Source organism: Gymnodraco acuticeps, unplaced genomic scaffold, assembly GCF_902827175.1.
Source record: "Gymnodraco acuticeps unplaced genomic scaffold, fGymAcu1.1, whole genome shotgun sequence".
Classification (NCBI taxonomy): Eukaryota; Metazoa; Chordata; class Actinopteri; order Perciformes; family Bathydraconidae; genus Gymnodraco; species Gymnodraco acuticeps.
Window position 1 is genome coordinate 281,982 of NW_022991403.1, and position 25,806 is coordinate 307,787.

The following is a 25,806-nucleotide window of genomic DNA, read 5'->3' on the forward strand; positions in this document are numbered from 1 at the left end:
ATTAAACTTGAATCTTTTCAGTATTCCAGACCATCGTTTAAACAATCAGCCTCCCTTCTCAAACACTAAACCTATTGTTGTACACCACCCTCTGGAAAACTCTTGCACAGTTATGCTGTAAAATCATCGCATAATTTCTTCAGAGTCTGAACGATCTGAGACAAGCCCGGTCATAATGTGAACAGTCAGTGATGCGTTGTCTTCTGCAGCTGTAGTGAATTGGATCAATGAAACTCTTGTTTTGCACTGGGATGTCCTGAGGGGGAAGGAACCTCTGGATCAATGTGGTACAATCAGCAGACACACGTTGTCCTCTGCACAGCAGGAATCCCCAAAAACTGCAGTTCCTCTTCACACCACTGTTGCCTCGGCAACAAGGCCCAAGCAAAATGTCAAACCCTCCTCAGAGATGCGTTCTTTGCACAGTTCTTCTGTTTCTGTAGTGAGCAACTCTTCACCAACACACTGATTCAGAGTACAACCCAAAGGTGGCGCACATCTATCCAGTGCTGCTGTAATCACAGCAAATCAGCAACTGTAGAAAAACTCAATTTAAATCTCTCCCCCAACGGGTTACAAAATAAAACGGCTGAGTGTCCATATGGTCAGGAATGCTGAAACATGTGAATGTTAAAACAAACCAATGGCAGTAGTCTACCCAGATTCTTTACTCCATTAAAAGTAATAAAAGCACATCGTAAAATATCTTGTCTAGTTGAAGTCCTGCTTCTAAAATTCTAGTCAGAAAAAATAAAATAAACTTCATCTTTAAAATCTTTTTTTAATTTGAAACCAAAAAAGGTCTTCCTTCTCCACCATGATCCTATTTCTACATCAAAGTCCAAACAAACTGATGATTTATCTTAAAAACCATGAGGAATGACAGTTCTCATAAAACACTATTCTTCCTTACTTCAGTTGTAAATCAAATGAGCAAAACAGGAAACCCTCCTTAACCACTTGCCTATTCTATTATTTTTCAAATTGTTTATCTAAGTTGTGTTACAAGCAGGTTAGATTTGTAACAGAACACAAAACTAACTGTATTTAGCGCTATATTTGAAAAACAAGTAATCTGATTACAGTTAATGAATATATATTTTTGAACACTTATTATTGGTGGAAAAGTTTCCTCACAAAATGTAATCTCCATTACTAAAGCTAAAACCTAAAGAAATCATCACGGAACAGTTTTCTGTCCTTACCACTTAATTGTTTCAATACAAACTAAAAAGCGTTGTGAAAACTCCCACTCTTGAGAACATCTCAACACTTTATTCCATCTGAGCACGAATGTTTATGACAGACACGCCCTATTAATCCAAAACGGCCTTTAATGGTATCAATTGTGAACTTTCTTAATATGAATTGTAAATGCAACGTATGTTCTCTTTGGAACCCAGATAGGACAGTAGCTGCTGAAACTGGTTAATAGCAGCTTTCTGTTAACCTAGATAAGCATGTTGTTCTTATATTTTTACTTCATGTTTACTCACAAAACAATATAACATTCTTCAGACTAGTAGTTAACTTTATATACGTTTTACTCTCTCTGAACTCTTCAAAACATCTACTTCTCCTGTCTCTCTCTCTCTGTGCCCTGCAGCTGCTCCTGCACAAGCTTCTCTCATCAATCACCTCTCTGTGTTTAGCCAACAGTGTGCTTTTAGCCTCGTGCAGCACCTCTGTTATGTTTAAACATGAACAGATCCCTCCTGTTTACTTACTCTTTCTTCATAAACACAATTAATGTCTACTAATGATATTACAAAAACTACCTAATGACAAATACCACACAATTCACAATGCAATGCAATAGTAACAATCAGTTCTCAAAACTTCTCATGAAAACCACAATGTGACGTAACTGCATCCCACAAAAACTATGCTAAAAACGACAAATTATAGTTTCTTATTTATTTAAATATCTACGACACATTGATCTATTAATTTTCAATGTTATTCACTCCAACTTCAGACCAGTCGTTGATTATTCACTCCTTGTTTTAAATTCAACACTCAGCAGCCATTTTTGAGGCATTTTGAGAAGAAGCACAAGCAGTCACACTTCGGGCTGCTGCTTCAGCAATTAGAGGAAAGCTGTGAAGAAAAAGGGGGGCTTTCTTTAACCCCTGGTGACCACGCATTTCTTTATCTGACTTTTCTCCCTTATCTATTAGTAATTATTCACAGAAAATTATTCCCCCTACAGTCTATTCAGCTTTATGGTGCGATGTTTATTTCAACAGATAACATAATCTCTTTATCGTCACGTTTGGCCAGATAGATTAACCCCACAGAACAAGAGAACGAGATTCCAGTCCTTTCAAAATGGTTATTTGAAATTTGCGTATCTCCCCTTGGATTCACTTATAATGCAACTGCAGCTCCTATGAGACTGGAAAGCATTATTCAATTTAGTTCTGGATGGAATCATTAGAAACCACTGAACGCCCCCGACGAGTTAGCCGTATCGAGTTCTGAAAAAAAACGCACGGGGCCTTTCACCTTCTTCTTACAGTCCTCATCGCTTCACATGGAGCTAACGAGTTAGTCGTGCGATTCTGAAAAATTCACGAGGTTCCTAACCGTTGCTTTATTAATCTTATTATTCTTAGTTAGTTACCTACCTATGCTAAAATATGCATTGCATTATCTTTAGCGTGAAGACTAGACACTGAGAAATATTCCTGACAACTCTAAAAAATTTGAATATAGCCAAATCACAGATTTTGAGTGTAACGGGTATCCGTGCTTTCCTGATATTTTGTATAGAGCTCTGTTTTTAGTTGTCAGAAAGTATTTCGAGGTGTCACCCCTGGACAGCTTCGTCCGCTGGCTGCTGATGTGACTCCCGCTGAACGCCCACTCGTAAACGTCTGGGTCACCACTTTGTTGGAGTTTTGAGGTTTTTACAACCCCACTCGGCTCCGCGTGTCGTTTTGACGAGTCCTGCTTAAAATCATAACAGGAAGGAAATCAGACAGAGAATACCCAGATACCAGTTTAAACAATCTGTTTTAATTATCAAAGGTAATAATGCAATGCACTATAATACATTACAACACCATATAATACAATATACTAAAATCATATTGTAATGTTTTAAGAAGTAGCCGGCCCACTTCTGCCCTGGTTCGCGTGCTGCGGAGATCCTTCCGGTCCTGACAGCATGTGAAGAGAGACCGAACTCAGGAATCGACAGAATATATACCAGAAGACAGAAGGAAGGGGTGAGGTCAGCTGGTCATCTTTTCAGGTCCTCTCATTGGCAGACGCAAAATATGCTTTGTCACAGTGACCCAGCGCTGGCCAGCAGAAAACCAAACGGGCCCATTTTACAACAAAACACATCTTATCACCCAAGTCATGTGTTTCTTTATGAAAGCCATACTTGTTAGGAATAAAACAGTCATTATCCCATGACATCCTCATAACTAGCTCACCAACAACGCCTAACTGTCTTCATACCCCCCCCAATCATCTCTGAACTTTTATTCACCCGAAGTAAGCTCACCCTTAGTCTAAAAGGACCATTGTCTCTCTTAACTGTGTGACTAAATTCTCAAGGCCTGCAGGATGCGCATCATTAACTTAGAACGAATTTAGCCACTATATCTAATGGTTAACCAAGAAAAACACTCAAAAGGGTAATCTTTTCACTCAAAACAGAACTCACAAGTAATTCTGCATTTTACCCCTCAAAAATAGCCTAAAGCACCCTTTTGATGAAAAGGGTACAAGTGAAAGAAAAAGACTATTGCGCTAATCTACTTTAAAGAAAAAGGGAACATTGTTTCAGGAATCTATAAAAAACCTCTCTATATTTAAGAGGAAAAATGTATTTTGTTCCTTCAACTATTAATACACAGGAATGTATATACCCACACATATATTTAGGGATAACATGATGCAATACACCTCTTATATATTGGTGAGATTAAAATGAATATACCAAAAATATGCTGTATCACATCTTCTGCATAATTCTCTTCATAAACTTCCGCAACAACAAACACATCAAACATCAACATTATAACTAGTCCGTTACACTATGTGTCGTGCCTAAAACAAATGTGACTTGCTCTATCGAAATCAGTCACATTGACCCGAAGACACATTTTCGTTTGTATTACTGGTCTGGGGGAAGCTCGCGAGTGTGTGTGTGTTTGTGTGTTTTTGCGTTTGTGTGTATTGTGTTTGTGTACCGGGGAAACACTCACAAGAAACACCGGCTGTTGTTATGACTTCTGTGACGTTACATTTCTCCGTTCTCCGCTTTTAATTATGCCGTTACAAGCTTCAAAGTTGTATTTATCATCTGAATTTGCGGAAACAAGTTTAATATTCTGAAAGCCAAGACTTTGTTTATTAGAAAACAGATGAAAACAAACTGTAACGGACCCTGTCGTGTTATCTATGATTACTATACGCCTTTACTTCATAATTTCAGCCGGAGGGAGGGGGAGCGGTGCTGCGGAAGAGCAGGGTGCGAGTCGAGAGGTGCCTCTTCGTCCCTTTACAAGCTTCAAAAATGTATTTATCATGAGATTTTGGCAATAACAGTTTCATATTCTGAAAGCCAAGACTTTCTTTATTTAAAATCAAACAAAACACCCGAACCCTGAAAAAATAGTTTTTTTACACAAATCCATGTTTATTTTTTAAATGAGCCGTTGCGATTTTTGACTGATTTCAATAGAGCGGGTCACAAATAATAACAAATTAGAAGTACAAAAATATATACAGATTTCAGCATTCTGAGGCTCTGAGCCCCATTTATTTTCCTCACAGACTGCAAAAAAAGTCCGACATTATACGATTTAAAATAAAAACAATAATCGTGGCTTGATATTGAGTAAGAACATGTTTTTATGAACACCACAGCTTCCGGTCTTCCAAGACCCGACCGGACAAAAAGACGCAGGCATGAAACACACTACCAATAGAAATACATTGCTTTTAAAATTGTTCTGTGTGACACGAAAAAAAGGGGAAAATCGTGTTGTTGAACACGAATCAATAGATTACATTTATATAATATTAGGGCTGTCAAGTTAACGCGCTAACGCAAACAAAAATTAACGCCACTAATTATTTTAACGCGATTAACGCATGTGTATTTTTTTTCCTCGACCGCCCTGTAGTTTCAGAGCGCATCGAGTTTAAAATACCGTCTACAAGCTGATGCTGACAGTCCCGCTCCTGCCGCCCGCTTGTGGCAGACCACACTTCCACGCTCACCGGCAGGCACCGACTGGCTACTGGGAGGACCGGGAGGGTGTGTGTATGTGTGGCCCGAGGGAGGAGAGAGAGACCTTACGTGCATTGTTGTTGTTAGCATCTGGTGCTAGCTAGCTGACAGTCCCGCTCCTGCCGCCCGCTTGTGGCAGACCACACTTCCACGCTCACCGGCAGGCACCGACTGGCTACTGGGAGGACCGGGAGGGTGTGTGTATGTGTGGCCCGAGCGAGCGAGAGAGAGACCTTACGTGCATTGTTGTTGTTAGCATCTGGTGCTAGCTAGCTGCGCTAACCGATATAAGGAGCTGTTTCAATGAAAACAGAGGAGCGACATTTCGCCACAACTGCGCCGAGCACTTGACTTTATGCAGGAAGCCAGACAGTGGGACATTGTACGAGAAGTCAGCACACTCAGTACGGATAGTGCGCAACATGATTGCAGCGTCCAGGCAGCTCCCGTTCGAGCATATGCCTTGAGTTGCACATAGCTCCAACGATCCATCACACACACACACACACACACACACACACACACACACACACACACACACACACACACACACACACACACACACACACACACACACACACACACACACACACACACACACACACACACACACACACACACACACACACACACACACACACACACACACACACACACACACATACACACACACACACACACACACACACTTCTACAAGGTGACCTTCAGGCTCCAGAGCAGACGTACATGTGCACAGTGCTGAGTCAATTGTATTGTATTATTGTATGAGAAAGGTTCCAGGTTGAATTGAGGCGAATATTTGTAATGTTCAGAGGTTGTTGTGTTTAATATTCATGAGAATATTTGTCATTGTTCAAATGATAATAAACATTAGCATAAAGCATATTTGTCCACTATTATGTTGATAAGAGTATTAAAAACTTGAAAAATATTCCTCAAAGGTACATTTAGAACAGATCAAAAATGTGCGATTAATTTGCGATTAATCGCGATTAACTATTTTAATCGACTGACAGCCCTATATAATATATATGATATATTTTATAAAGATTGATCATGAAAGTGTTCTCAAAGCTGGTAAAGGTGCAGCTAGTTTGAATGACTTTGTATACTGCAGGGTAGCTTGTGGATTTACTCCAGGTGGAACTAAAGTCTGATTTAACACTTGATTAGATTTCACATCATTCATCCACATCTGTAAAGTAACTAAAGGGATTAAATACATGTAGTGGAAGAAAAGTACACCATTTACCTCTGACTTATGTTCACTGCCAACCTAAAAGTACCTCAAAAATAGTAATCAATAATGTATTGAAAAGTGATTTGGCTGATAGTTTTATATTGGCTCAGCCAGGTTATATGAGATGCCCAGTCTACGTACAGATGGGTAACTCATTTTGAAATATTAAACTTAGTTTTCTTTTCTTTAAATTTGTCATCCTCATGTAGAATGCTATTATGAAACACACATTTGGTTGTTTATAGCATAAAGAACATCTGATGTAATGTGAGGTAGGGAAATAATCATTTAAGTATAAGTATGTGTATATAAATATGTAATTTACAACAGCTGTAAGATGCTTGAAAAGTTTGAAAATGCACCTTGAAAATGCTTGAAAAGTGCTTGAATTTGACTTTAGAAAAGGTGTAAGAACCTTGGGCAGCCCCCACCCTCTGGAACGCTCTCCCTGCGGAGATCCGCAACATCCCCACGCTTGACGCCTTCAAAAGGGCCCTCAAGTCCCATCTGTTTGCCAAGGCTTTTGGCCCCTAATCTATTTGTTGTTTTGTCTGTCTGACTGCCTTTTGTTTTTGTTATGTTTGTCTCTACTCCTGTTCTTCTTTGTAAAGCGACCTTGGGTCTCATGAAAGGCGCTATATAAATCCAAGTTATTATTATTATTATTAAAAGTAAAAGTACTCATTGTGTGCAATAGCTCGATTCAGAATCATCTATATTAAATTACTGGATTATTATTTTTTATGAATTAATGTATTCATCACAGCTGGTATAAGTTAGGCTACTTTTAATTACTTTATAAACTACTGATGGATATATTAAGCTTAGCTAAAAAATCAGTATATGTAAAGTAGCTAGTAACTAAGTACAATATTGGCGTCTAAAATGTTGTGGAGTAGAATAATAAAGTAGCATTCTATTCTTACAAAAGATGTATTTACCTTTGGGTGTGGCCGGTGGAGTACAGTTCCCACAGATTTGTATATGATGTTTTTTGCCAGATTTCTTTTGTGTGAAAATCACAAGAAATGTCGGGCACATGAAGAAAAACCAAAAGAGGATGAATTGTGGTTGGATCAATGTATACCACACTGTGCAGCTCTCACGATCACACAAGTCAGCAGTCTGTGGTATTAACCTCCGGTAATTGTTCCAGACTCGGAGATTGCAAAAAATGGGTATGTGGACGATTGTATGCGGGGAAAAATCCATTCAAACAATTATATTCTTAAGTTCTTTACTTGCATGGTTTGTGCAAACAATCAATCTATAGTAAAGTGTTTTAATTAATATGTATGTTATAGTTTCAATAGACATTTCATTTTTTAGGGTGAGATGGACATTATATTGAAATCCAAACTACTTCTTAGCATCACAGTCACATGTCCCGCACAAACACACTCTTTGTCCCACATGTGATTTGTTGGCACCTGGTCACTATAACTTCAATACATTTCACCACTGGTCATTTTCTTAAAGGCTGTCAGTTACATGTGCTATTCAATTTGACAACTACTTATTTTAGAGATATATCATTAATATCTCTGCTCTTCTGTTCTTCTTAGGATTCAAGTGTCCTGTCTGCTCCAAGTCTGTGGCGTCCAATGAAATGGAAGTTCACTTCATCATGTGTCTAAGCAAGCCCCGCCTCTCCTACAATGGTAAGAAATGCCAATGTCTTTTTCTGAGGTTCCTTTTCTTTACATGACAAAAGCTACAACCGGTGCACAGGAAATTCTTAGAAGTAATCAAGTGATAAACCCCTTAGTTTTGACTTTTTACGTATTTATTCACAATAGTAAGATAAGATAAGATAAGATGGACCTTTATTAATCCCCATGGGGAAATTCAGTTGTACAAGCAGTAACAGGGAAAAACAGGACAGCACAGATTCACAAAGATTAATAAAATAAAAAATTAAACCAAGAAAAAAATTAAAATGATAATAATAATAAAAGACTATGAAATAGGAGATGAATAAAATAACTGTCAGCATATATACATATTTGGTCATCTAAATTATGAAGTACGAAATGAGTTAAAGTGACAAGTGAAAATGGACATCTGTACATATAGTGACATATCTATCTACATATTTGGTCTACTACTAATATATTAACATGGGTTGTGGAAACAGTGTATATTTATGTCCAGTGATTTTAAAATTTCTTTTTTTTTTTACATTATTGACCCCTTGTTGTGCAGCCTGATGGCTACAGGCACAAAGGACTGTCCGAGGCGCTTGGTGCGTTGTTGTGGAGGGATGAGTCTGTGGCTGAACGTACTCCTCATCTTCACTAGCTCTGCATGAAGTGGGTGGGAGGGGTTGTCTAGGATGCTGTCAAGCTTCCTCCTCGTCCTCCCCTCTGCCACCTCCTCCAGATTGTCCAGTTGTACTCCCACTACAGAGCTAGCCTTCCTCAGAAGCTTGTTCAGCCTGCCAGTGTCCCTAGTGTTTATGTTTCCACCCCAGCACACCACGGCAAAGAAGAGCACACTGGGCACCACAGACTGGTGGAACATCTGCAGCAGCCTCGTGCACACGTTGAAGGACCTGAGCCTCCTCAGGAAGAACAGCTTGCTCAAATTATTTTGAGCTATTTTCTAAAATCCCATGGAGAAATCTCATTGCTTTTTTGTGGAGGGAAGCCATGCGCAGCTTACTTCCTGGTTTTTGGACGCGTCTCTCTCCTCCTCTTCACACACCACACTTTTCGCGGCACACGTACTTACAGCCAATCAGCTCTGAATGATGTGAAATGACGTATGGTGGGGATGGCAGCTCTATGCCCCTATGGTCATTATTTTTTTGCCACACACATTAAATAGGAAAATACTCTGAGCATGCGCAGTGTAGTTTTTATAGTCACCGTTCACTTAGACAGTGAGAGGGAGGGGCATGATCGGGTTTTGTCCCACATGGCTCTAAACAGCTCAATAGGCACACACTGTAGAGTGTAGACACTAATTAGAAGAACACAGACTAAAACAGCAATGTACAGACGAATCAGATGATTAAACATGATCTTAAAATATATTTTATATATTTTGTTATTTATTTTTTGCATTTTTTTGTAATCATTATTTGTAATACTTTCTGCTGACACTAGGTGGGGCTGTGCCCCTAATGACCAGTCGCCACTGTGTGTTCGGTGAAGCATTATATGCTTACAAATCCAATGTAGGATATAAACACGACTAAACTGCAATGATAGCAAAGCTGTGGCTTGGGTTTTTGGGGTAATAAAGTCCAAATCATCACTGGCTGACAGCCAGTGACGTCTGAGGAAGATGAAAAATGTAAATTAAACATTGTTGAGAAAATGCTGCACCTCTTGCATTTATTGACATAGAGCAGCCTTATTGTTTACCTTTTTAATATCATTTTTTGTCATTTTCAATTGCTTGGTTTTCGTGAAATTAGCCTGTTTCCTATTAAAGTGTAACAGATTGATGCATCTCCACAGATCATCTTAAAGGCTTCGGAATCCCCCCTATTGTAGTTAAAAAAACTGTCAAAACTAGGGCCCCCAAACAGCATCTTGCATAGGGCCCCCAAAAAGCTAGAAACGGCCCTGACTGTTAGCGCCGGTGTTATGCCGTGTTGTGCATGCCCACCGAGATATGCATGCACCTTGTGGGAGCGCGCCCCAGCATAAAGCTCCCAGACATTTCACTGATTTGTACAGCAAAGTACGGTTTGGAAACTATATAATTTCCTTTTTGACGGGCATGCATAACACGGCATCTCGCTGCGGGGAAACGTTGGTTTCATATTTTTCCGTCATTTAAAAAGAAAATCCGTCATAGACGGAAAATATTCGGTTAACGCGACCACTGGTGTTGAGAGATGTATCCATAGATCTCTTAATGTTGCTCTCAAAGTGCACCAGATTGATGCTTTTAACTTCAATATTTAAAAAAAAATCAGGTTTCATAGAGCTAAAACATTTCAAGTGCTACTCAACTGGCTTTAGATAAGCCAGTCCTTTATTAGTATATAAGTGCTTTGTCAGTAATTATATCGCTCGAAGTGGAGTCGAAAGAGATGAGTTTTCAGTCTGCGCCGGAAGATGTGCAAGCTATCTCCTCTCCTGATGTCAATGGGGAGCTCATTCCACCATTTTGGAGCCAGGATAGCAAACCCACGTGTTTTTGCTGATGGGAACTTGGGTCCCCCTCGCAGTGCGGGTGCAGCGATCCGTTTGGCTGATGCAGAGCGGAGTGCACGTGCTGGGGTGCTCGTGTCCCCCGTATGTGTCTGCGTATAACAGCTGGTACATCCCTTGGTGGCGCTGAAACTCGGCCCCCGGAGGGAGAGGAGCGCTTCTCCTGAGTAGGTGATTGTCCTGCCGTTTGAATCCATTGGAAATGTGATAAAAAAAACAGATACAAATCCTACTAATAATATATACAAGTTGAGAACAGTGTCCCAACATTTACAGTTAAATTAAATCCACTAAAACGTAAGAGTAGTGGGGGAAAAGAAGAGAGGCTAGAAAAGCTAGAAACAAAGGAAGAGCTGCTCAGTACAGGCAGCTGCTCAGTACAGGCAGCCACTCAGGGCGGCGCCAAAGTAAGATGTTGAGAGTAACAATTACTGTGAAAAGTCTCCTGACCCTGCTGCTCAGCTGATTAATATTCACGACAAGGTTGGAGGGTGCAAAGACTGATGCATGTTGCCAAGCTAGTCATTCTAAACCATGATAAATATAATGGCAGGAAATGGAGAAAATCACAAACATTTAGGGAATGAGGTTACACAACTTTACACATTCCTTCATGAAAATACAATACACAGTGGAAGCTGCTCCAGGAAGTGCGCCGTGCGTCAAAACAAATGTTTGTAATGGCCAAACGGTACAACTTCAGTGTCAGTCTGTGACGTCATTTTGCTGCCCTCATGGATTGGAGGTGGGGCGTAAGGAAAATGCAGTGCAATTGGATGCGGAGGATCCCTGGAAGATTTGTGTTCTTAAAAGTCAGGTCAATTTGGCTTCATGCGCCACTGATCAACTTTCAACTGGGCCCCAACCCTGTATCCAGTTCTCTTTATACATTTATCGATGTTCCCGGTCCCTTCTGAGGCCGTTATGGCTGTGTTTACTTTTAAATAACAGGTTTAATTGTGCTTTAAGCCAACAGTGCATAGCATGGTGACTACAGTGTAGACCAGGCATGGGCAAACTAAGGCCTGCGGGCCATATACGGCCCGTTGGGCTTTTTAATCCGGCCCGCCGAATATTGGTACAAAATTGTCCAAATGATAGTAAAGACCGCATTCATTTTGCCTTTTTCCTGCAATACCTGGCATTTCAGTTGATCCCACTAGATGGCGCACTCTAGACACAATTGACCTTTGCTGGAGTCAGCAACCCGGCAAGATCTAAGAACCAAATACGTCACGCTTACATTGGAGGGGGTCGAGATTAGCCTGAGCAATAACAGTTCATGGCGAGTACAGCGAAATACAAGTTGTAACAATCAGTAGCGCTGAGCAAAGTGACTAGAACACGACCACAGACTTATTAAAAACACTTATATAAAGTCAGGCAACACTAACCAGGCTTAGTGTGATTCTATTTATTTTGTGTAGAAAACGGTTTATGCCACAATATGATACGAGATAGCCTGATTAGCTTCGGTTATGGGCTCAGAACAGTCTCATAATACACACATGCACACAGAAGGATTCACACTTGTATTTCCGGATCCACACTTGTGTTTTTCAATGCACACACAAATGTGTTCCGTTTCATATATGTAAATAAAATACAAATACAGAAAAAGTTTTACATATGTATTTTTGATCCTCACATATTTGTTTTCCGTTTAAAACCTCTGAACCGGGCAAACACAAACCGCTTTCTGTGCACGGATCGCTGTGCATTCGTGTGTGGGTTTTTTGAGACTCCCCTGACGCTCACCCGATTCGTACTTGTAATTGTTTCTATCTATAGCCAATCAGATGTCTCCTTCATTCTAAGCCAATCACATGAGCGCCCCCCCACGAGGGTATGATTTATTGCGTTCATGACACTTCATATACGCGCAGTCCGGTTAGCTCGCTAAACAGAGAGCGGAGCTTCAGGTGATTATGGAGAGCTGCGTGTCTCTGTCAGACTCAGCAGCTGATCTGATCTCTCTCTCCCGTCCGGTTATACTTCACTTGCGATTATGTCCATATTGATCAGATCCAGCTCTCCTGATCGGCCTTTATAGAGAGAACCGATCAAACTATTAAGAGTGAATATCGGCCGATAATGACCGGCGGGGCTCCCCCCGTTGACAGTTCACTGTCTAGCACTGGCTTCGTAGTGCACTGATCGATTAGGCTAAGCTAACCTGTAGCTGCTCCCTCCACACTCACAACAACTTCATACAGACATAAATAAAACAGCTGTATTTGCCATACAGGAAACACACATTTAAAACGGTTTTGCCTGCCGTTTTTGTGTACACAAGCATTCATCAATGGTTCGGAAAGTGGCGCTGTACCTTAATAATATAAAAGATTGTATTTGCGTGCATTTCCTGTTCGGAAAGTGGCGCTGTACTGAGAGTGGAGGTGTCCTGACATTAGCGCCTGCAGGCAGGCTCCATGGAGCTGTCAGCTCCGGACTGCGCAAAATGCGTATATGAAGCGCTACATCATGAACGCAAGAAATCTACCCTCGTGGGGGCGCACTCATGTGATTGGCTTAGAATTGAGGAGACATCTGATTGGCTATAGATAGAAAAAATTACAAGTACGAATCGGCTGACCGTCAGGGGAGTCTCAAAAAACCCACACACGAATGCACAGCGATCCGTGCACAGAAAGCGGTTTGTGTTTGCAGGTGCAGCGGTTTTAAACGGAAAACAAATATGTGTGGATCAAAAATACATATGTAAAACTTTTTTCTGTATTTGTATTTTATTTACATGTATATGAAACGGAACACATTTGTGTGTGCATTGAAAAACACAAGTGTGGATCCGGAAATACAAGTGTGAATCCTTCTGTGTGCATGTGTGTATTATGAGACTGTTCTGAGCCCATATTCGGTTGCTATGCTAACGTCACCTGTTGAATGCCAGATAAACTTTCATAACCGCGTTGTGATGCCAAACAGCGTCAATTCATACTGAAACACATTCACTGATGGGGAATATTTATCAGCTGCTTGTGTGGCAGTCGGACAGTGAATACTTTACAGCGGCCGCTGCCGTGAGTTAACAGTAGAATAAACTCCGGTGGACGAGCAGCGGTAATGCCGCTGAACCACATTAATAAACAATGCACCACGGCACTGGAGAAAGGTATCAGGTTGGAGAAGTACTTTTTCAATTGAATCTGGCTTCGTATGATTACCCGACGCAGTCCTCTATTGATGTTGTTGTGAGTGGTGTTGCGGAGAAAATCAGCGACGTAAAACACCGTGTGGGTCATAATAAGGCACGTAAACGGTTACGTTATGACGCAAACGATGACGCAATAACTCACCTAATTCAACATAATGAACCTTTGAACCTGCATCTGTAACAATGAGTGGACCAAAGAAAAGTCGACAATGAGTGCCGAGTGTTTAATGAGGAGTGGACAGCTACATATTTTTTCACCGATCTACTACGTCTGTTAAATTTGAAAACTCATAGTGGCCCCCGAGCCAAAAAGTTTGCCCACCCCTGGTGTAGACAGAGGAAGCATCGCATATCCCATTTCTGGGGTGCGTTAACAAGAGATTAGCTGTTGACATCATTTTGATGCAACAGCAGATTGAAATCATACATTGGTGTAAGGACTTTCAAGACATCTGCTTCAAACTGCTGCATAGTTCTCTTTAATAAGAAAATCAAGAAATCAAGAAAAAGTTTGATGAACTAACAATATGTCTGAGTTCAGGGGTTTAGAATAGAACATTTGAATGGCTCATGCACAGTTTGGTCATACAGACAGAGTTTACCAGCGTTAACCTTGAAGATCGATGCTCAGCGTGTTCTCTCTCGTCTCCACGTGACACAGCTGTGTCACCAGGCACGTCAGGCTCTTTTATTTTGCTTTATTGATCGTCTGCAGAGCTGTGTGTGTCCGCTCATCCCTCACTGTCTCTGCACACTGCCCTCTCTCCTCTGCCCTGTTACACTGCCACCACTCCGGGACCACTGAACTATTACTCTTTGGTATATTTCATGTTTTCTGGGAAAAACACCTGCCAATCCTTTAAGAATGCTATACATATTTGGGAATTTGTCCAATCAACTAATGAACAATGAGATGCCAAAATCCCTGTGTGCCTGGTAGATTATTGGATCACTGGTGTGCTTACAATACTTTTAAGGTAATATTATGTCCAAGTTTTCATCACTTGTAAGGTACATAGTAAATCTATACTGTAGCGGACTAAGGACATAATTGACCATTATCTGTGGCTTAACACCAGCAATCAACTGATGTACCTTTTCTGTGACGTGTTATCTTCACACTAACACAGTAACAGTTGGGAGCTTATGTTAAGAATAACGTTCAGGCTCATGGTGAAGTCATGTTGAAGACAGAGGCTCATGGTCAGCCCAAAAGGTCTGGAAGTCATCAAAGGAAACGTTGTTCTCAGATGCAGCCCTGTTTCACTGAAGCACATTAAACTACACTCTTGATAATCTGTCTGCTTCCTAGTTTAAGCCCTCAGATCTTCCATTCATTAGCCAGTGATCTTACATTGCCCATGCCATGATGAGAGGGGGGAGACAAATATCAAATATTCTCCATAAATCTAGACCGAGCTCTCCTCCTATGTCTCTTCTGTTTACTTTGCATCCTCCGAGTCCTTCTCCAGATTTCAGTGGGGATAGCCGTTGTTCTGACTACCATGCTAGCCTGCTTTAGCGGATCAGCTGTTCCTGGTGTAAACAGTGCAGCCATGGGGTTACTGCTAACAACTGTTATGCAGCAACTCAATGGAGAAATAACAAACCAAATCCTTCTATATATAACGTTTAGAGAGGGCACAGCTTAATAAGATACTGTTAGTAGTTACTGATAGAAAAATAACTGGTAAGAGCTTGAACATAGTACAAATCTTTTGTAGCAGGAGCGCCTGCAACCAGCTGCATGCATACTATAATATGTTCTGCTGTACTAATAAACTACACACTTTTTGTAGTGTGTATCCTCCGCTCAGAATGTATTTTTTAAGTGGATATTTTCCTTATGCTCTGATGTCTGAATTACATTAAGAATAGAACTTCTCACAGCCAATATGGACAGGTTTAAATAATTACATTGACAAAATAATGTTGGGCATATGAGTGCTGTTTCAAGTTGAAAAATATGAACCTGTCCTTTATAGTCTAGCAGCAAGTCCTCAACATTACATTACATGTCACTTGTTAGACGCTTTTATCCAAAGCGACTTCCATACTCAATACTGTGGGCAATCCCCCTGGAGCAATTTGGGGTGAAGTGTCTCAGGGACACAACGACATGCTGACTGCAGTGGGGTTTGAACCTGTGCTCCCTTGATCCGAACACCAACGCTCTATCCACTGTGCCACACGCCTCCGCTTAACAAAGGCTTTAGTTTTCGAGATACCCCTACCCGAGGTAGAACAAAACACAACAATGATTTTTCTTATCTTTAGGGTCTCCCATTAATGAAATTGATTGTTGTCAAATGTTATTTTGGGGGGAAAAATGTTTTTTGGGTTGTTCTTTAGAACTACCCCAATCCCTGAAAAAGAGCCAAATTAGACCAGGCAGAATATGGGAAAGGTGACAAGAAAGCCCATAACTTGAGAATGATCACTCTTTTCCTCTTCAGATCTGCTGAGATATGAACCAGGTGGCTGTCCTACATCACCAAATAGTCAGACAATTATTTACCTAAAGAAATACTGAATTATAGTCCTGTAAATTTAGCTTTAGTTTAGACGGAAATTGTACTTTTTGGTGATAGGAACCTTGACAAGTGCATGTTTCAAGGCTTATCAATTAACTACAGGAGGGGTCACAGACATAAGACCAGCTATTAAATAAATATCTTCTGACCTTAGCTGTCATGTTAATGCTGCCCATTATGGACACAAGCTATTTTCAACCATGTATAGATGACATTTTATGTGATAACACCAATGTGTTTCCCATCCCCTAATATTAGTCCAGTGCTCCAACTAACCCTAAGGTCATATCTGACCTTCAGTCTATAACCAAAACATATTGATTGGACAACATACTGCAGAATACCAACACACTGGGGAATGGTAAGCAATGTTGCCTGCTTTGCTCAAGTATACAAATGATATCCAAAAGCCACCCTTTAAAGCTAACAGATCATACCACTAAAATGACCAGGAGGGACGATGTCAGTGTGCTGAGTGACAAACATGATGCATGTTTATGGTCACTCTGTGTCCAAAGTGATACTTAGTAGGGCTGCACGATATTGAAAAAAACTGACATTGCGGTTTTTTGTTCCCCTGCGATATATATTGCGTTTTTTTAACCTGTTAAGCCCCAAGGTCCCGGCGGGTACTTTACTTTTTTTTTCACGACACTGTGTCTCAGGCAGGCCTGGTTCTACGGGGGTGCATAAGGGTGCATTGCACCCTCAGTTGAGTCGTTATGCACCCTCATTTGAAAAAATAAAAGTAAAAAAATAAAAATTAAAGTAAAAAATATGACATATATTATAATAATAATAGTAGTAATAATAATAAGAAAAATGTAGTTGAAATAAAATAAATTGTAATTGTGGTTAAATACAAATTTCTGCTGCATTTATTTGGTCAATTTAAATGGTAAGGAACGTTATAATGTCAGAACGTGCGTGACCTGTGCCGCTGCACGTTCGTCATCTGGAAGGTGCTTACACAGCAGTCAGTGATGGACATCAGAAAACGATTAAAACAACCAGCCCTAATCGCCAGCAGTAACACTGCATCTACTGCAGGTAATAACAGTTCAGATCATAGGGACATTACATTACCCGCGGCCACTGTCGTGGACACTAACGTCCTCCCGTCTGACTCGCCGGCTTCGCCCGCCTCGCCCACGGAGGCGGAGCAGCCGTCTTCGTTGCCCCAAACACCGCCACCCCTCAGCGGCCCGCAAGTGCCAGAGGATCTGTGCAAAACAGAGCCTTCCCAGGTATATTTAAAAAAGTACCCAACTCGCCTGTACAGGCTGTAAACTGCAAAATGAGCGCTCATTTTGCAGCTCATTGTTTCAAAACAGAGATTGGCTGGAATATTCATGTAAAAAAGATGCCATATTCTGCTATGCATGTAGACATTTCGGTTCAAGTAAGTCAGATGCCTTCATCACAACTGGCTACAACAACTGGCGCCATGCCCTTATAGGCTATGTGATAAGGGACTGGCAAGGCATGAATCAAGCAAAGAGCTCATAGATCCATAGATCTCTTCATTTTGCTCTCAAAGTGCACCAGATTGATGCTGTTAACTTCAATATTTTAAAAACAATCTTCTCGGGGGAGCATGCCCCCGGACCCCCCCAGAGGAGGTGAGGACCCTCCTAGAGGAGGTGAGGACCCCCCTAGAGGGTGTTAGGTCCACTCCCCACAAAATAGCACTTTACCACTGCACCCTCTCTAATCTCAGATGCACCCTGAGTCATTTTGTTCTGGAACCGGGCCTGGTCTCAGGGGATCTTAATATTTAAGAACCTATTAATGTGTTATACCAGATTAACGGAAATAATCTCAGCTAACTGACAATACAAACCATTTTTACCAAAACAAAACACAAGTCTCATAAGAAGCATCTAAATGACCCCTGAGCGAAAAATGCTAACGGACTTTGGCACAGAACTCAAGATAAAAGTACCCTTATTATTTATCGTAGCTGCACATACAAGATATCCGATTAAAGCTGAGGTTCCACAGATTATTTAGGTATATAGTATCATCACTGAGTCATCCGAACTCGCGACAGGGGAAGCTAACACAGACATCACAACACGTACCTTTACGGAGCTTCTAGGGAGATCGTCTCACCGTAGCTGTCAATCTGATCAAAAGACGTGTTCAATGGCATTAAAACGAGAAAACACGCGGCTGAATCGGTTAATCCATAGGTTTTTAACATCTCTGTATACAAAAATTATTTCATTTATAATCCATAATTCAATTTTTATGTAAAAATCGCAGAGCAAAAGTTAGCTGCTAATGGTAGTCACCAGAGTGGCTGCTGCTTCCGGTCTTGGCTATGCGGCAGTCTAACACACACACACACACACACACATTACCAAATAAGGAGTGAGAGTGACGCGTAGCCAAAACCGGAAGCTGCATACACTCTGGTGGCTACCATTAGCAGCTAACTTTTGTGCTCCGATTTTTACAGAAAAATTGAATTATGAATTATAAACAATTTCTTCAAAGCCACAGATACATTATTAACCTATGGATCAACCGATTCAGCCACGTTTTTTCTCGTTTTAATGCCATTGAACACGTCTTTTGATCAGATTGACAGCTACGGTGAGACGATCTCCCGTAAAAGCTCCGTAAAAGGTACGTGTTGTGATGTCTGTGTTTGCTTCCCCTGTCGCGAGATCGGATCGCTTAGATACTATACTTAAATAATCTGTGGAGTCTCAGCTTTAATCTGATATATTGTATGTGCACTTTCGATAAGTAATAAGGGTATCTTTATTTTGAATTCTGTGCTAAAGTGCGTTAGCATAAAAAAAAATGAATAAAACCGCACGTCCCTGCGGTGTGAATATCGCGCATGCGCATATCGCGGTTATCGCCATGACAAGGTATATCGTTCAGCCCTAATACTTAGGGCTAGAAATGTGCAGAAAGAATCAATAACGCTGCTGCAGACACAACTTCCTCTCTACAGTATGTTTCCTTGAGCAGGCTGCTGTTTTAATTAGGGAATGGACTACAAGTCCTGGTTGCCTGGAGACACATGATTGACACATCCATGCATGTTTGTCGCCCCCAGCAACTCTGTGATTGACAGTCACTAGTTTGACTCAGCTTTGTGCACATGTACGTCTGCTCTGGAGCCTGAAGGTCACCTTGTAGAAGTGTGTGTGTGTGTGTGTGTGTGTGTGTGTGTGTGTGTGTGTGTGTGTGTGTGTGTGTGTGTGTGTGTGTGTGTGTGTGTGTGTGTGTGTGTGTGTGTGTGTGTGTGTTTGTGTAATTTAACATCTCCGCAAACAGGAATCAACTTGGCCCGTAAGTCCAACGCAATAAAAAGCATTCACTGAAAAAACTGAAACGTTGACTTCAATTAGATGTATTATTTGAACACATTTCAAATAACTGTATTAGGTTAGTGGAAAGCAATCATATTAAGTTTAACCTATTCATTTTATTTAAAATTAATATTATTGCTTTCCACTAACCTAATACAGTTTTGTGAAATCTGTTGACGTAATATATTTAATTAAAGTCAAGGTTTCAGTTTATTTTATGTAATTTACTTCTGAAGCCTGCAGCTGGATTCAGACAGTGGCGGAAGAGTGAGTGACAGACAGAGCGAGGAGAGTGAAAGTGTCTTCAGGGAAGATGGGATCCGGAGTGATGGAGTACCCTGATGGCTGATAACGGATGAGAGGAGAGAGGGTAAAAGGAGAAAGACTCCCATAATTCCTCTCTTTTTTTCTACAGCTCTGTCTGTGCTGTCACTCTTTATTTCCAGCAAATGACTCCCTGGTTGCCCCGCCCCCCCTCTCCTCCGTGAGTCCGTCCGTCTGTCAGCTCTGTTCCTGCCGTGTAATCTCTCTGTAATTTCTCTCTGCCTCCCTCTCTCTTTGGTGTTTGAGAACCACAACGGGCCGAGCTGCAGCTTATCTTGTTTCCCAGCATGCTCAGGGGTCTATTGTCAATCACCTGTCGCACATCAGCATATCTCTCTGCAAGGTTGACGCGTCACACATTAACTGTACAATGGAAGCAGGAATCTAATCAGAGTTTTGAAAGACGACACAGACTGTTTAGAAGTTTACCCGAACCCTTTTGTCATTGTGTCAGCTGCACAAAGACTTAAAACATGCATGAGATGGGAAATACGAGTGTATAAAGAACTTTTTTTTGTTTATCAATTATCACATAAGCTGCATTCACATGATACGTGGTAAAACGGTCCGACTCTGCGGAAGCTCTCCCCTTAGCATCGTGCATCGTGCTCAGAATTCAAATTATCTCAACTTTGACCATGTTTACCACCAGTGTTGGTTGTAACGCGTTACAAAAGTAACGGAGTTACAGTAATATATTGCTTTTTGCTGTAACGAAGTAATATAACGCATTACTAATGAAATGTGGGTAATATATTACCCGTTACAATGCCCAGTAACGCAGTTACAACACATTTTAACCCGAAATTGAATGGTGTTTTGTTTTTTAAGAATGTACTAACATAGCGAGACATTCCGACACCGGAGACTAATTGTGCGGGTAGATTAGTAAACCTGGTGTTTACCCTTCAGACTTCGCGTCGGGATCTTCGGGGCAGTTGAATGCTATGCACCCTCTATTCAAAAAAGAGAACGGAGCGAAAAATACTAACAACAAATTGTGTCAGGTGCGCGTGACCTGCTCCGCTGCGCGTGCATCATTTCCAAAGTGCTTCCACAGCAGTGACACACATCTGTGGATAATCATTTATACGAACATGGTTAAAGCAACCATCACTAAACACCAGCAACACTGCATCTACTGCAGACAGTAGCAACAGGCCAGATGGGAACATCACGTGACCCTCCGTTGTGGACACGAGCTTACTCCCGGCTGACTCGCCGCCCTCGCCCCCGGAGCAGCAGTCTTCGTCGCCTAAACTACGCCGCCCCTCTGCAGCCCGCAGGTGCCTGGATACCACGGCAAAACAGAGCCTGCCCAGGTATATCTAAACAAGTACCCGCCTGTACAGTGGGGTAAGCCGGTCATTTAGCAGCTCGTGGTATAAAAATAGACAATGGCTAGAATATGCATGTGAAAATAATAGGGATGTAACGATACCAAAAACTCACGGTACGATAATATCGCGATAACAAGTCCACGGTACGGTATGTATCGCGATATTGAATAATAAAGAAAATACATTTTAAAAAAATGTTTCTTTATTACATAATAAATCTGATTTGTACAGCATTTTAGTAGGATAGCAGTATTTTAAAGTGTCAAAAACAAAGTGACAGACTGGAACAAGAAAACCAGTGTTTTTGTACCTACTAGTACCAAACAAAGTAGGCATTTTCTTTGTGCCACTGCATCTCACAAATAAACAAGGACATTTCATAATCAGACCCTGCAATAAAATAAATCAAGTTTCACTTTAGTTTTTCAAGTAACTCAACTCAAACGCACTAGTCACTCACTCAGCATCATCAGACAGGTTTTTAGGAATATGAGAATGTCCACATTTCAAGGTATTTATAAGCTGGGATGTTTGGGCATTTACAATATCCCCTGCTCTGGAAAAAACTCTCTCGCTTGGTACTGATGTTGCTGGGACAGCAGTGGTCGCGTTAACCGAATATTTTATTTATCAATGACGGAAAAATCTGAAAGCAGTCTGTCATTTTGACAGATTAGAACAAACTCGGAACAGCGCCAACGTTTCCCCGCAGCGAGGCTCTGGTGTTATGCCGTGTTATGCATGCCCTCCAAAAGGAAATGATATAGTTTCCAAACCGTACTTTGCCGTACAGATCAACACATGTCTGGGAGGTTTTGCTTTACGCTCCCGCGAGGTGCATGCACACACAGCATAACACTGCCCCCTGACTCTAGGTGTGTAAATGTAGCCCTGTAAATACGATGTCCTTTTGTGTTCTGTTGTTTTATGTTCATGTTGTAACCTACTTGCTGCTTGCCATGTTAGACAGGTATCTCTTGAAAAAGAGATCGATGATCTCAATGGGACCACCTGGTTAAATAAAAGTAAAAAAAAAAAAAAAGTGTTTTTAAAAAAAAAAATACGACGGTATTGGGACGTTTATTTACCGCGATATTCGGTATATCGTTACATCCCTAGAAAATAGTGCCATATTCTGCCATGCCTGTAGAAATGTTGGGTCAAAAATAATGCATACAATAGCAGAGATGCCTTCACCACGAATGGCTGCAAAAATATCTCATATCCCAAGCTTATCAACGAGCTAATGTTGCAGCTGAAATGTTCTCCAGGTCACAAAGTCAACCTCACATGATGATGTGATACCAGTTTTCAAGCACAGTAAATATTCTCTTCCCAGAGTATATGATGGGACCAAGGTGATGATTTAGTACATGGTTTTAATAATACTTTTGCTTTTCAATGTTTGCCATTTCAAACCATGAGCTGGTTCAAATAATATTTGCATTGATTTACAATATATTCTCATTCGTTTTATCAGTACAGTTTTGAAACTTTTGTGCTTTTCTTTGCCACAGTCCACTTTGGACTATATGACATATTTCAGGATTGCACTTTTAACTCACTTGAAATGTTCTCACTTGCTTGGTTTCAAAACATAACAAATGCCATAATCTGTTCATTGGGGACCATCAATGCTATTTTTCATTGCTGTTGCCACCATTGCTCATGTAAACCTGCTACTGCTGGGCCCCCTGTAACCTCAGAGGCACCCTGAGTCATTTTGTTCTGGAACCGGGCCTGGACACGGCCATATACTAAACACACTACAGAGCCCATTCCGTGTCCTGTTAGTGTTTACTTCCTGTCTGCCTTCTTCTGGTGATTTATCTGACGTCCAGCGCTCCGTCTTTTAACCTCTTTTCCTTTCTCTTTCTTGATCCTCCTTAGCAACCTTCATTATAGTCCTTGACAGTGGTCTGTACTGCTGTATTAACAAAGAATCGAGTATTCAACTAAGCCGTGTAATACAAGTTGTTAGTAGCCTTAAGGGCCTACACAGTTGTTATGCTATACCACATCGCCCTTCACTGGATGTATAATGATCTGCACTAAACTACATTTTAGCATTTAAAATACCTAGCCATTCTTTTGCGGTTATTTTGGTGAAAGTAACTAAAGTAGTGTAACTCATTACATTTCAGAGACAGTAATAGTGTAATGTAACTTCAGTGACGTGCGGTGAGGTTCACGGCTGGTGATTTACAAATATTATATTTTGACCTTAATCGAAATATTCGGTTATTTTCAAAAGCTTTTTTAGTCTGATGCTTCGATTCATTTTAAACAGACCGTTCAACAAAAGGATACCCAACATCTAAATATTGGATTGTTCTTTCTTAGTAAGATCCCATGTTCATTACAATTGTGGTCTTACCTTGACTTGAAGATGAAGTCCATGCTATCCTTCTGGAAAACAATCTCTATTACTTTTTTGTAAAAGTCCTCCTTATCTTCCTCTAGTTTCAAAAGTCTAGCTTGTTGTTCGTGTCTACCGTCTCTGCGTAGAATAACAGTAGCAACAAGGACCTGTGGGCTCACTTGCGCCCCCCTTCAGTGCGGCAGAGGTTATGGCTGCCTCCCCTGGTGCTTTTTTCATTGCCGTTGTATGATGAGACCAGCGAGCCTAAATATCATATATACGTGAAATAAGTTATTTAGAGACTATGGATGGCGAGGATAAATGTAATAAAGGGATCTACAAACATTACATTGGTGACATACAGTGAGATGGTGCAGGCATGCGCTTAGGGCCCACTTTCCAGCCAGTTTCTGTGGGGTGACGCATTATGTGGTGAGGCAGATCTCATCTGTGCCTCACCTCACCCCACAGTAACTGGTTTGAGCGCGCTCACAAAATAAGTGCCCTGCGTTAAATTAGTGCCCGCGCTCCAGCCAGTTACTGCGGGTTTACGAGAGGCAGAGCTCGTCCCTGCCTAACTCCTCATCGCTACCCGTAGTTGTAGCGGAGCTCGGCAAATTTGTTGATTTTGACTATAAAAAGCGATTGGAATCATACAGAAATCACATTTACAACACAGATCAGTGGAGACATTTTATTAGGGCCCGAGCACGGAGTGCTAGGACCCAACGGCGTCCTAGCACGAAGTGCAAGGATATCTATTGTTATTGGTGGTATTATTAGGGCCCGAGCACGGAGTGCTAGGACCCAACGGTGTCCTAGCACGAAGTGCGAGGAACCTATTGTTATTGGTGGAATTATTTTTTTTCTGCTGGCGTTTCCTATTTTTGAGGCCTTTAGAACGCTGAAAAAGTTGTATAATTTTGCACAGATTCCAGAATCGGTGAAAACTACAATATTCTGGACTCAATTTGTTCAAATTGTTCAACATGCTCTCTAGCGCCACCTATGGCCATTTCCGTTTTTGGAAAGATGTACAAAGTCGCACCGTAACTCCAAATGACCTGAAATTTTTCATACTTACTCGGGTGGACCTGCTCTACATTTAATGTCATTGTACCCCTAAGCTCTTTTTTTAATTAGCATCATTTTAAAAACAGTTAAATATTCACTTAAATTTCAAATGTTGGTTTTTCAACACCAAACTCAGTATACAGTATCGCCGGAGGGTCAGACACATTATCGTAGGAAATGAGCATGTTCAGTCGATAAATGTGGACGTCATTACTCTAAACGTGTTCGCAAAAAGGCGGGGCTCATAAACAATGTACCAAAAAAACACACATTTTGGTGTTAAGGTTCAGTCTGTATTGGGGAATAAGCACAAAAAGTAATTTCCATTTTGGACTATAGGGGGCGCCAAAAACATGACAAATGTATAACTCATGAACTGATGGACGAAATCTTTTTTTTTATTTTTAGACATACTCTGGGGATGAGTATGGACTTATATTTAAAGTGTCACAACGAATGACAAATGTGGGCGTGGCCTGTACTTTTTTTTTTATGACGATGAGCTAAAATGTGTTTCGGTACGCAAAAATTGGTACACGCGTCACAGCCCACGTCTTTTTCAAGAATGTAAAAAAATAACTTAATTTTCAAAACAACTGCTCACTAGCGCCCCCTATTGTGTGGTAGTCGCATATAGTTTCTCAGAACTTCACGAATTTTGGCACAGACATTCCTCATGGAATTGCGGACATATTTGTATATACAGTCCATTAGCCCCGCCCCCCAAAAAGTCGGCCATTTTGAAAAATGTGCGTTTTTTTATGCATTTTAAGCACATTCGTGCGAATTCCTCCTAGGGGAATGATCGGAAAAATTCCAATCCAGGACACGTTCAGCCCCTATCCAATATGATACTTAATTGAGAAGAACATTTTTTATAGCTCAATCGTGGAGGTCGTAAGCTAACAGCGAATACACAATTTTTGACGATTTACATGTCGCAAATTACTCCAAACTACTCGGATATAGTTAATCCGATATTCACGAAACGCTGTATACAT

The 25,806-nt window shown here is 41.0% G+C and overlaps 1 protein-coding gene across 1 annotated transcript in view; it reads left to right on the forward strand.

Annotated features, from left to right (window-relative positions):
* znrf1 (zinc and ring finger 1) overlaps positions 1-25,806 on the forward strand; it is a 138,531-nt gene that overhangs the window by 59,903 nt on the left and 52,822 nt on the right. The window contains exon 2 of the mRNA XM_034195737.1: positions 8,061-8,156. Coding sequence (XP_034051628.1) covers positions 8,061-8,156 — 96 coding nt within the window. The remainder of the gene's footprint in view (positions 1-8,060; positions 8,157-25,806) is intronic.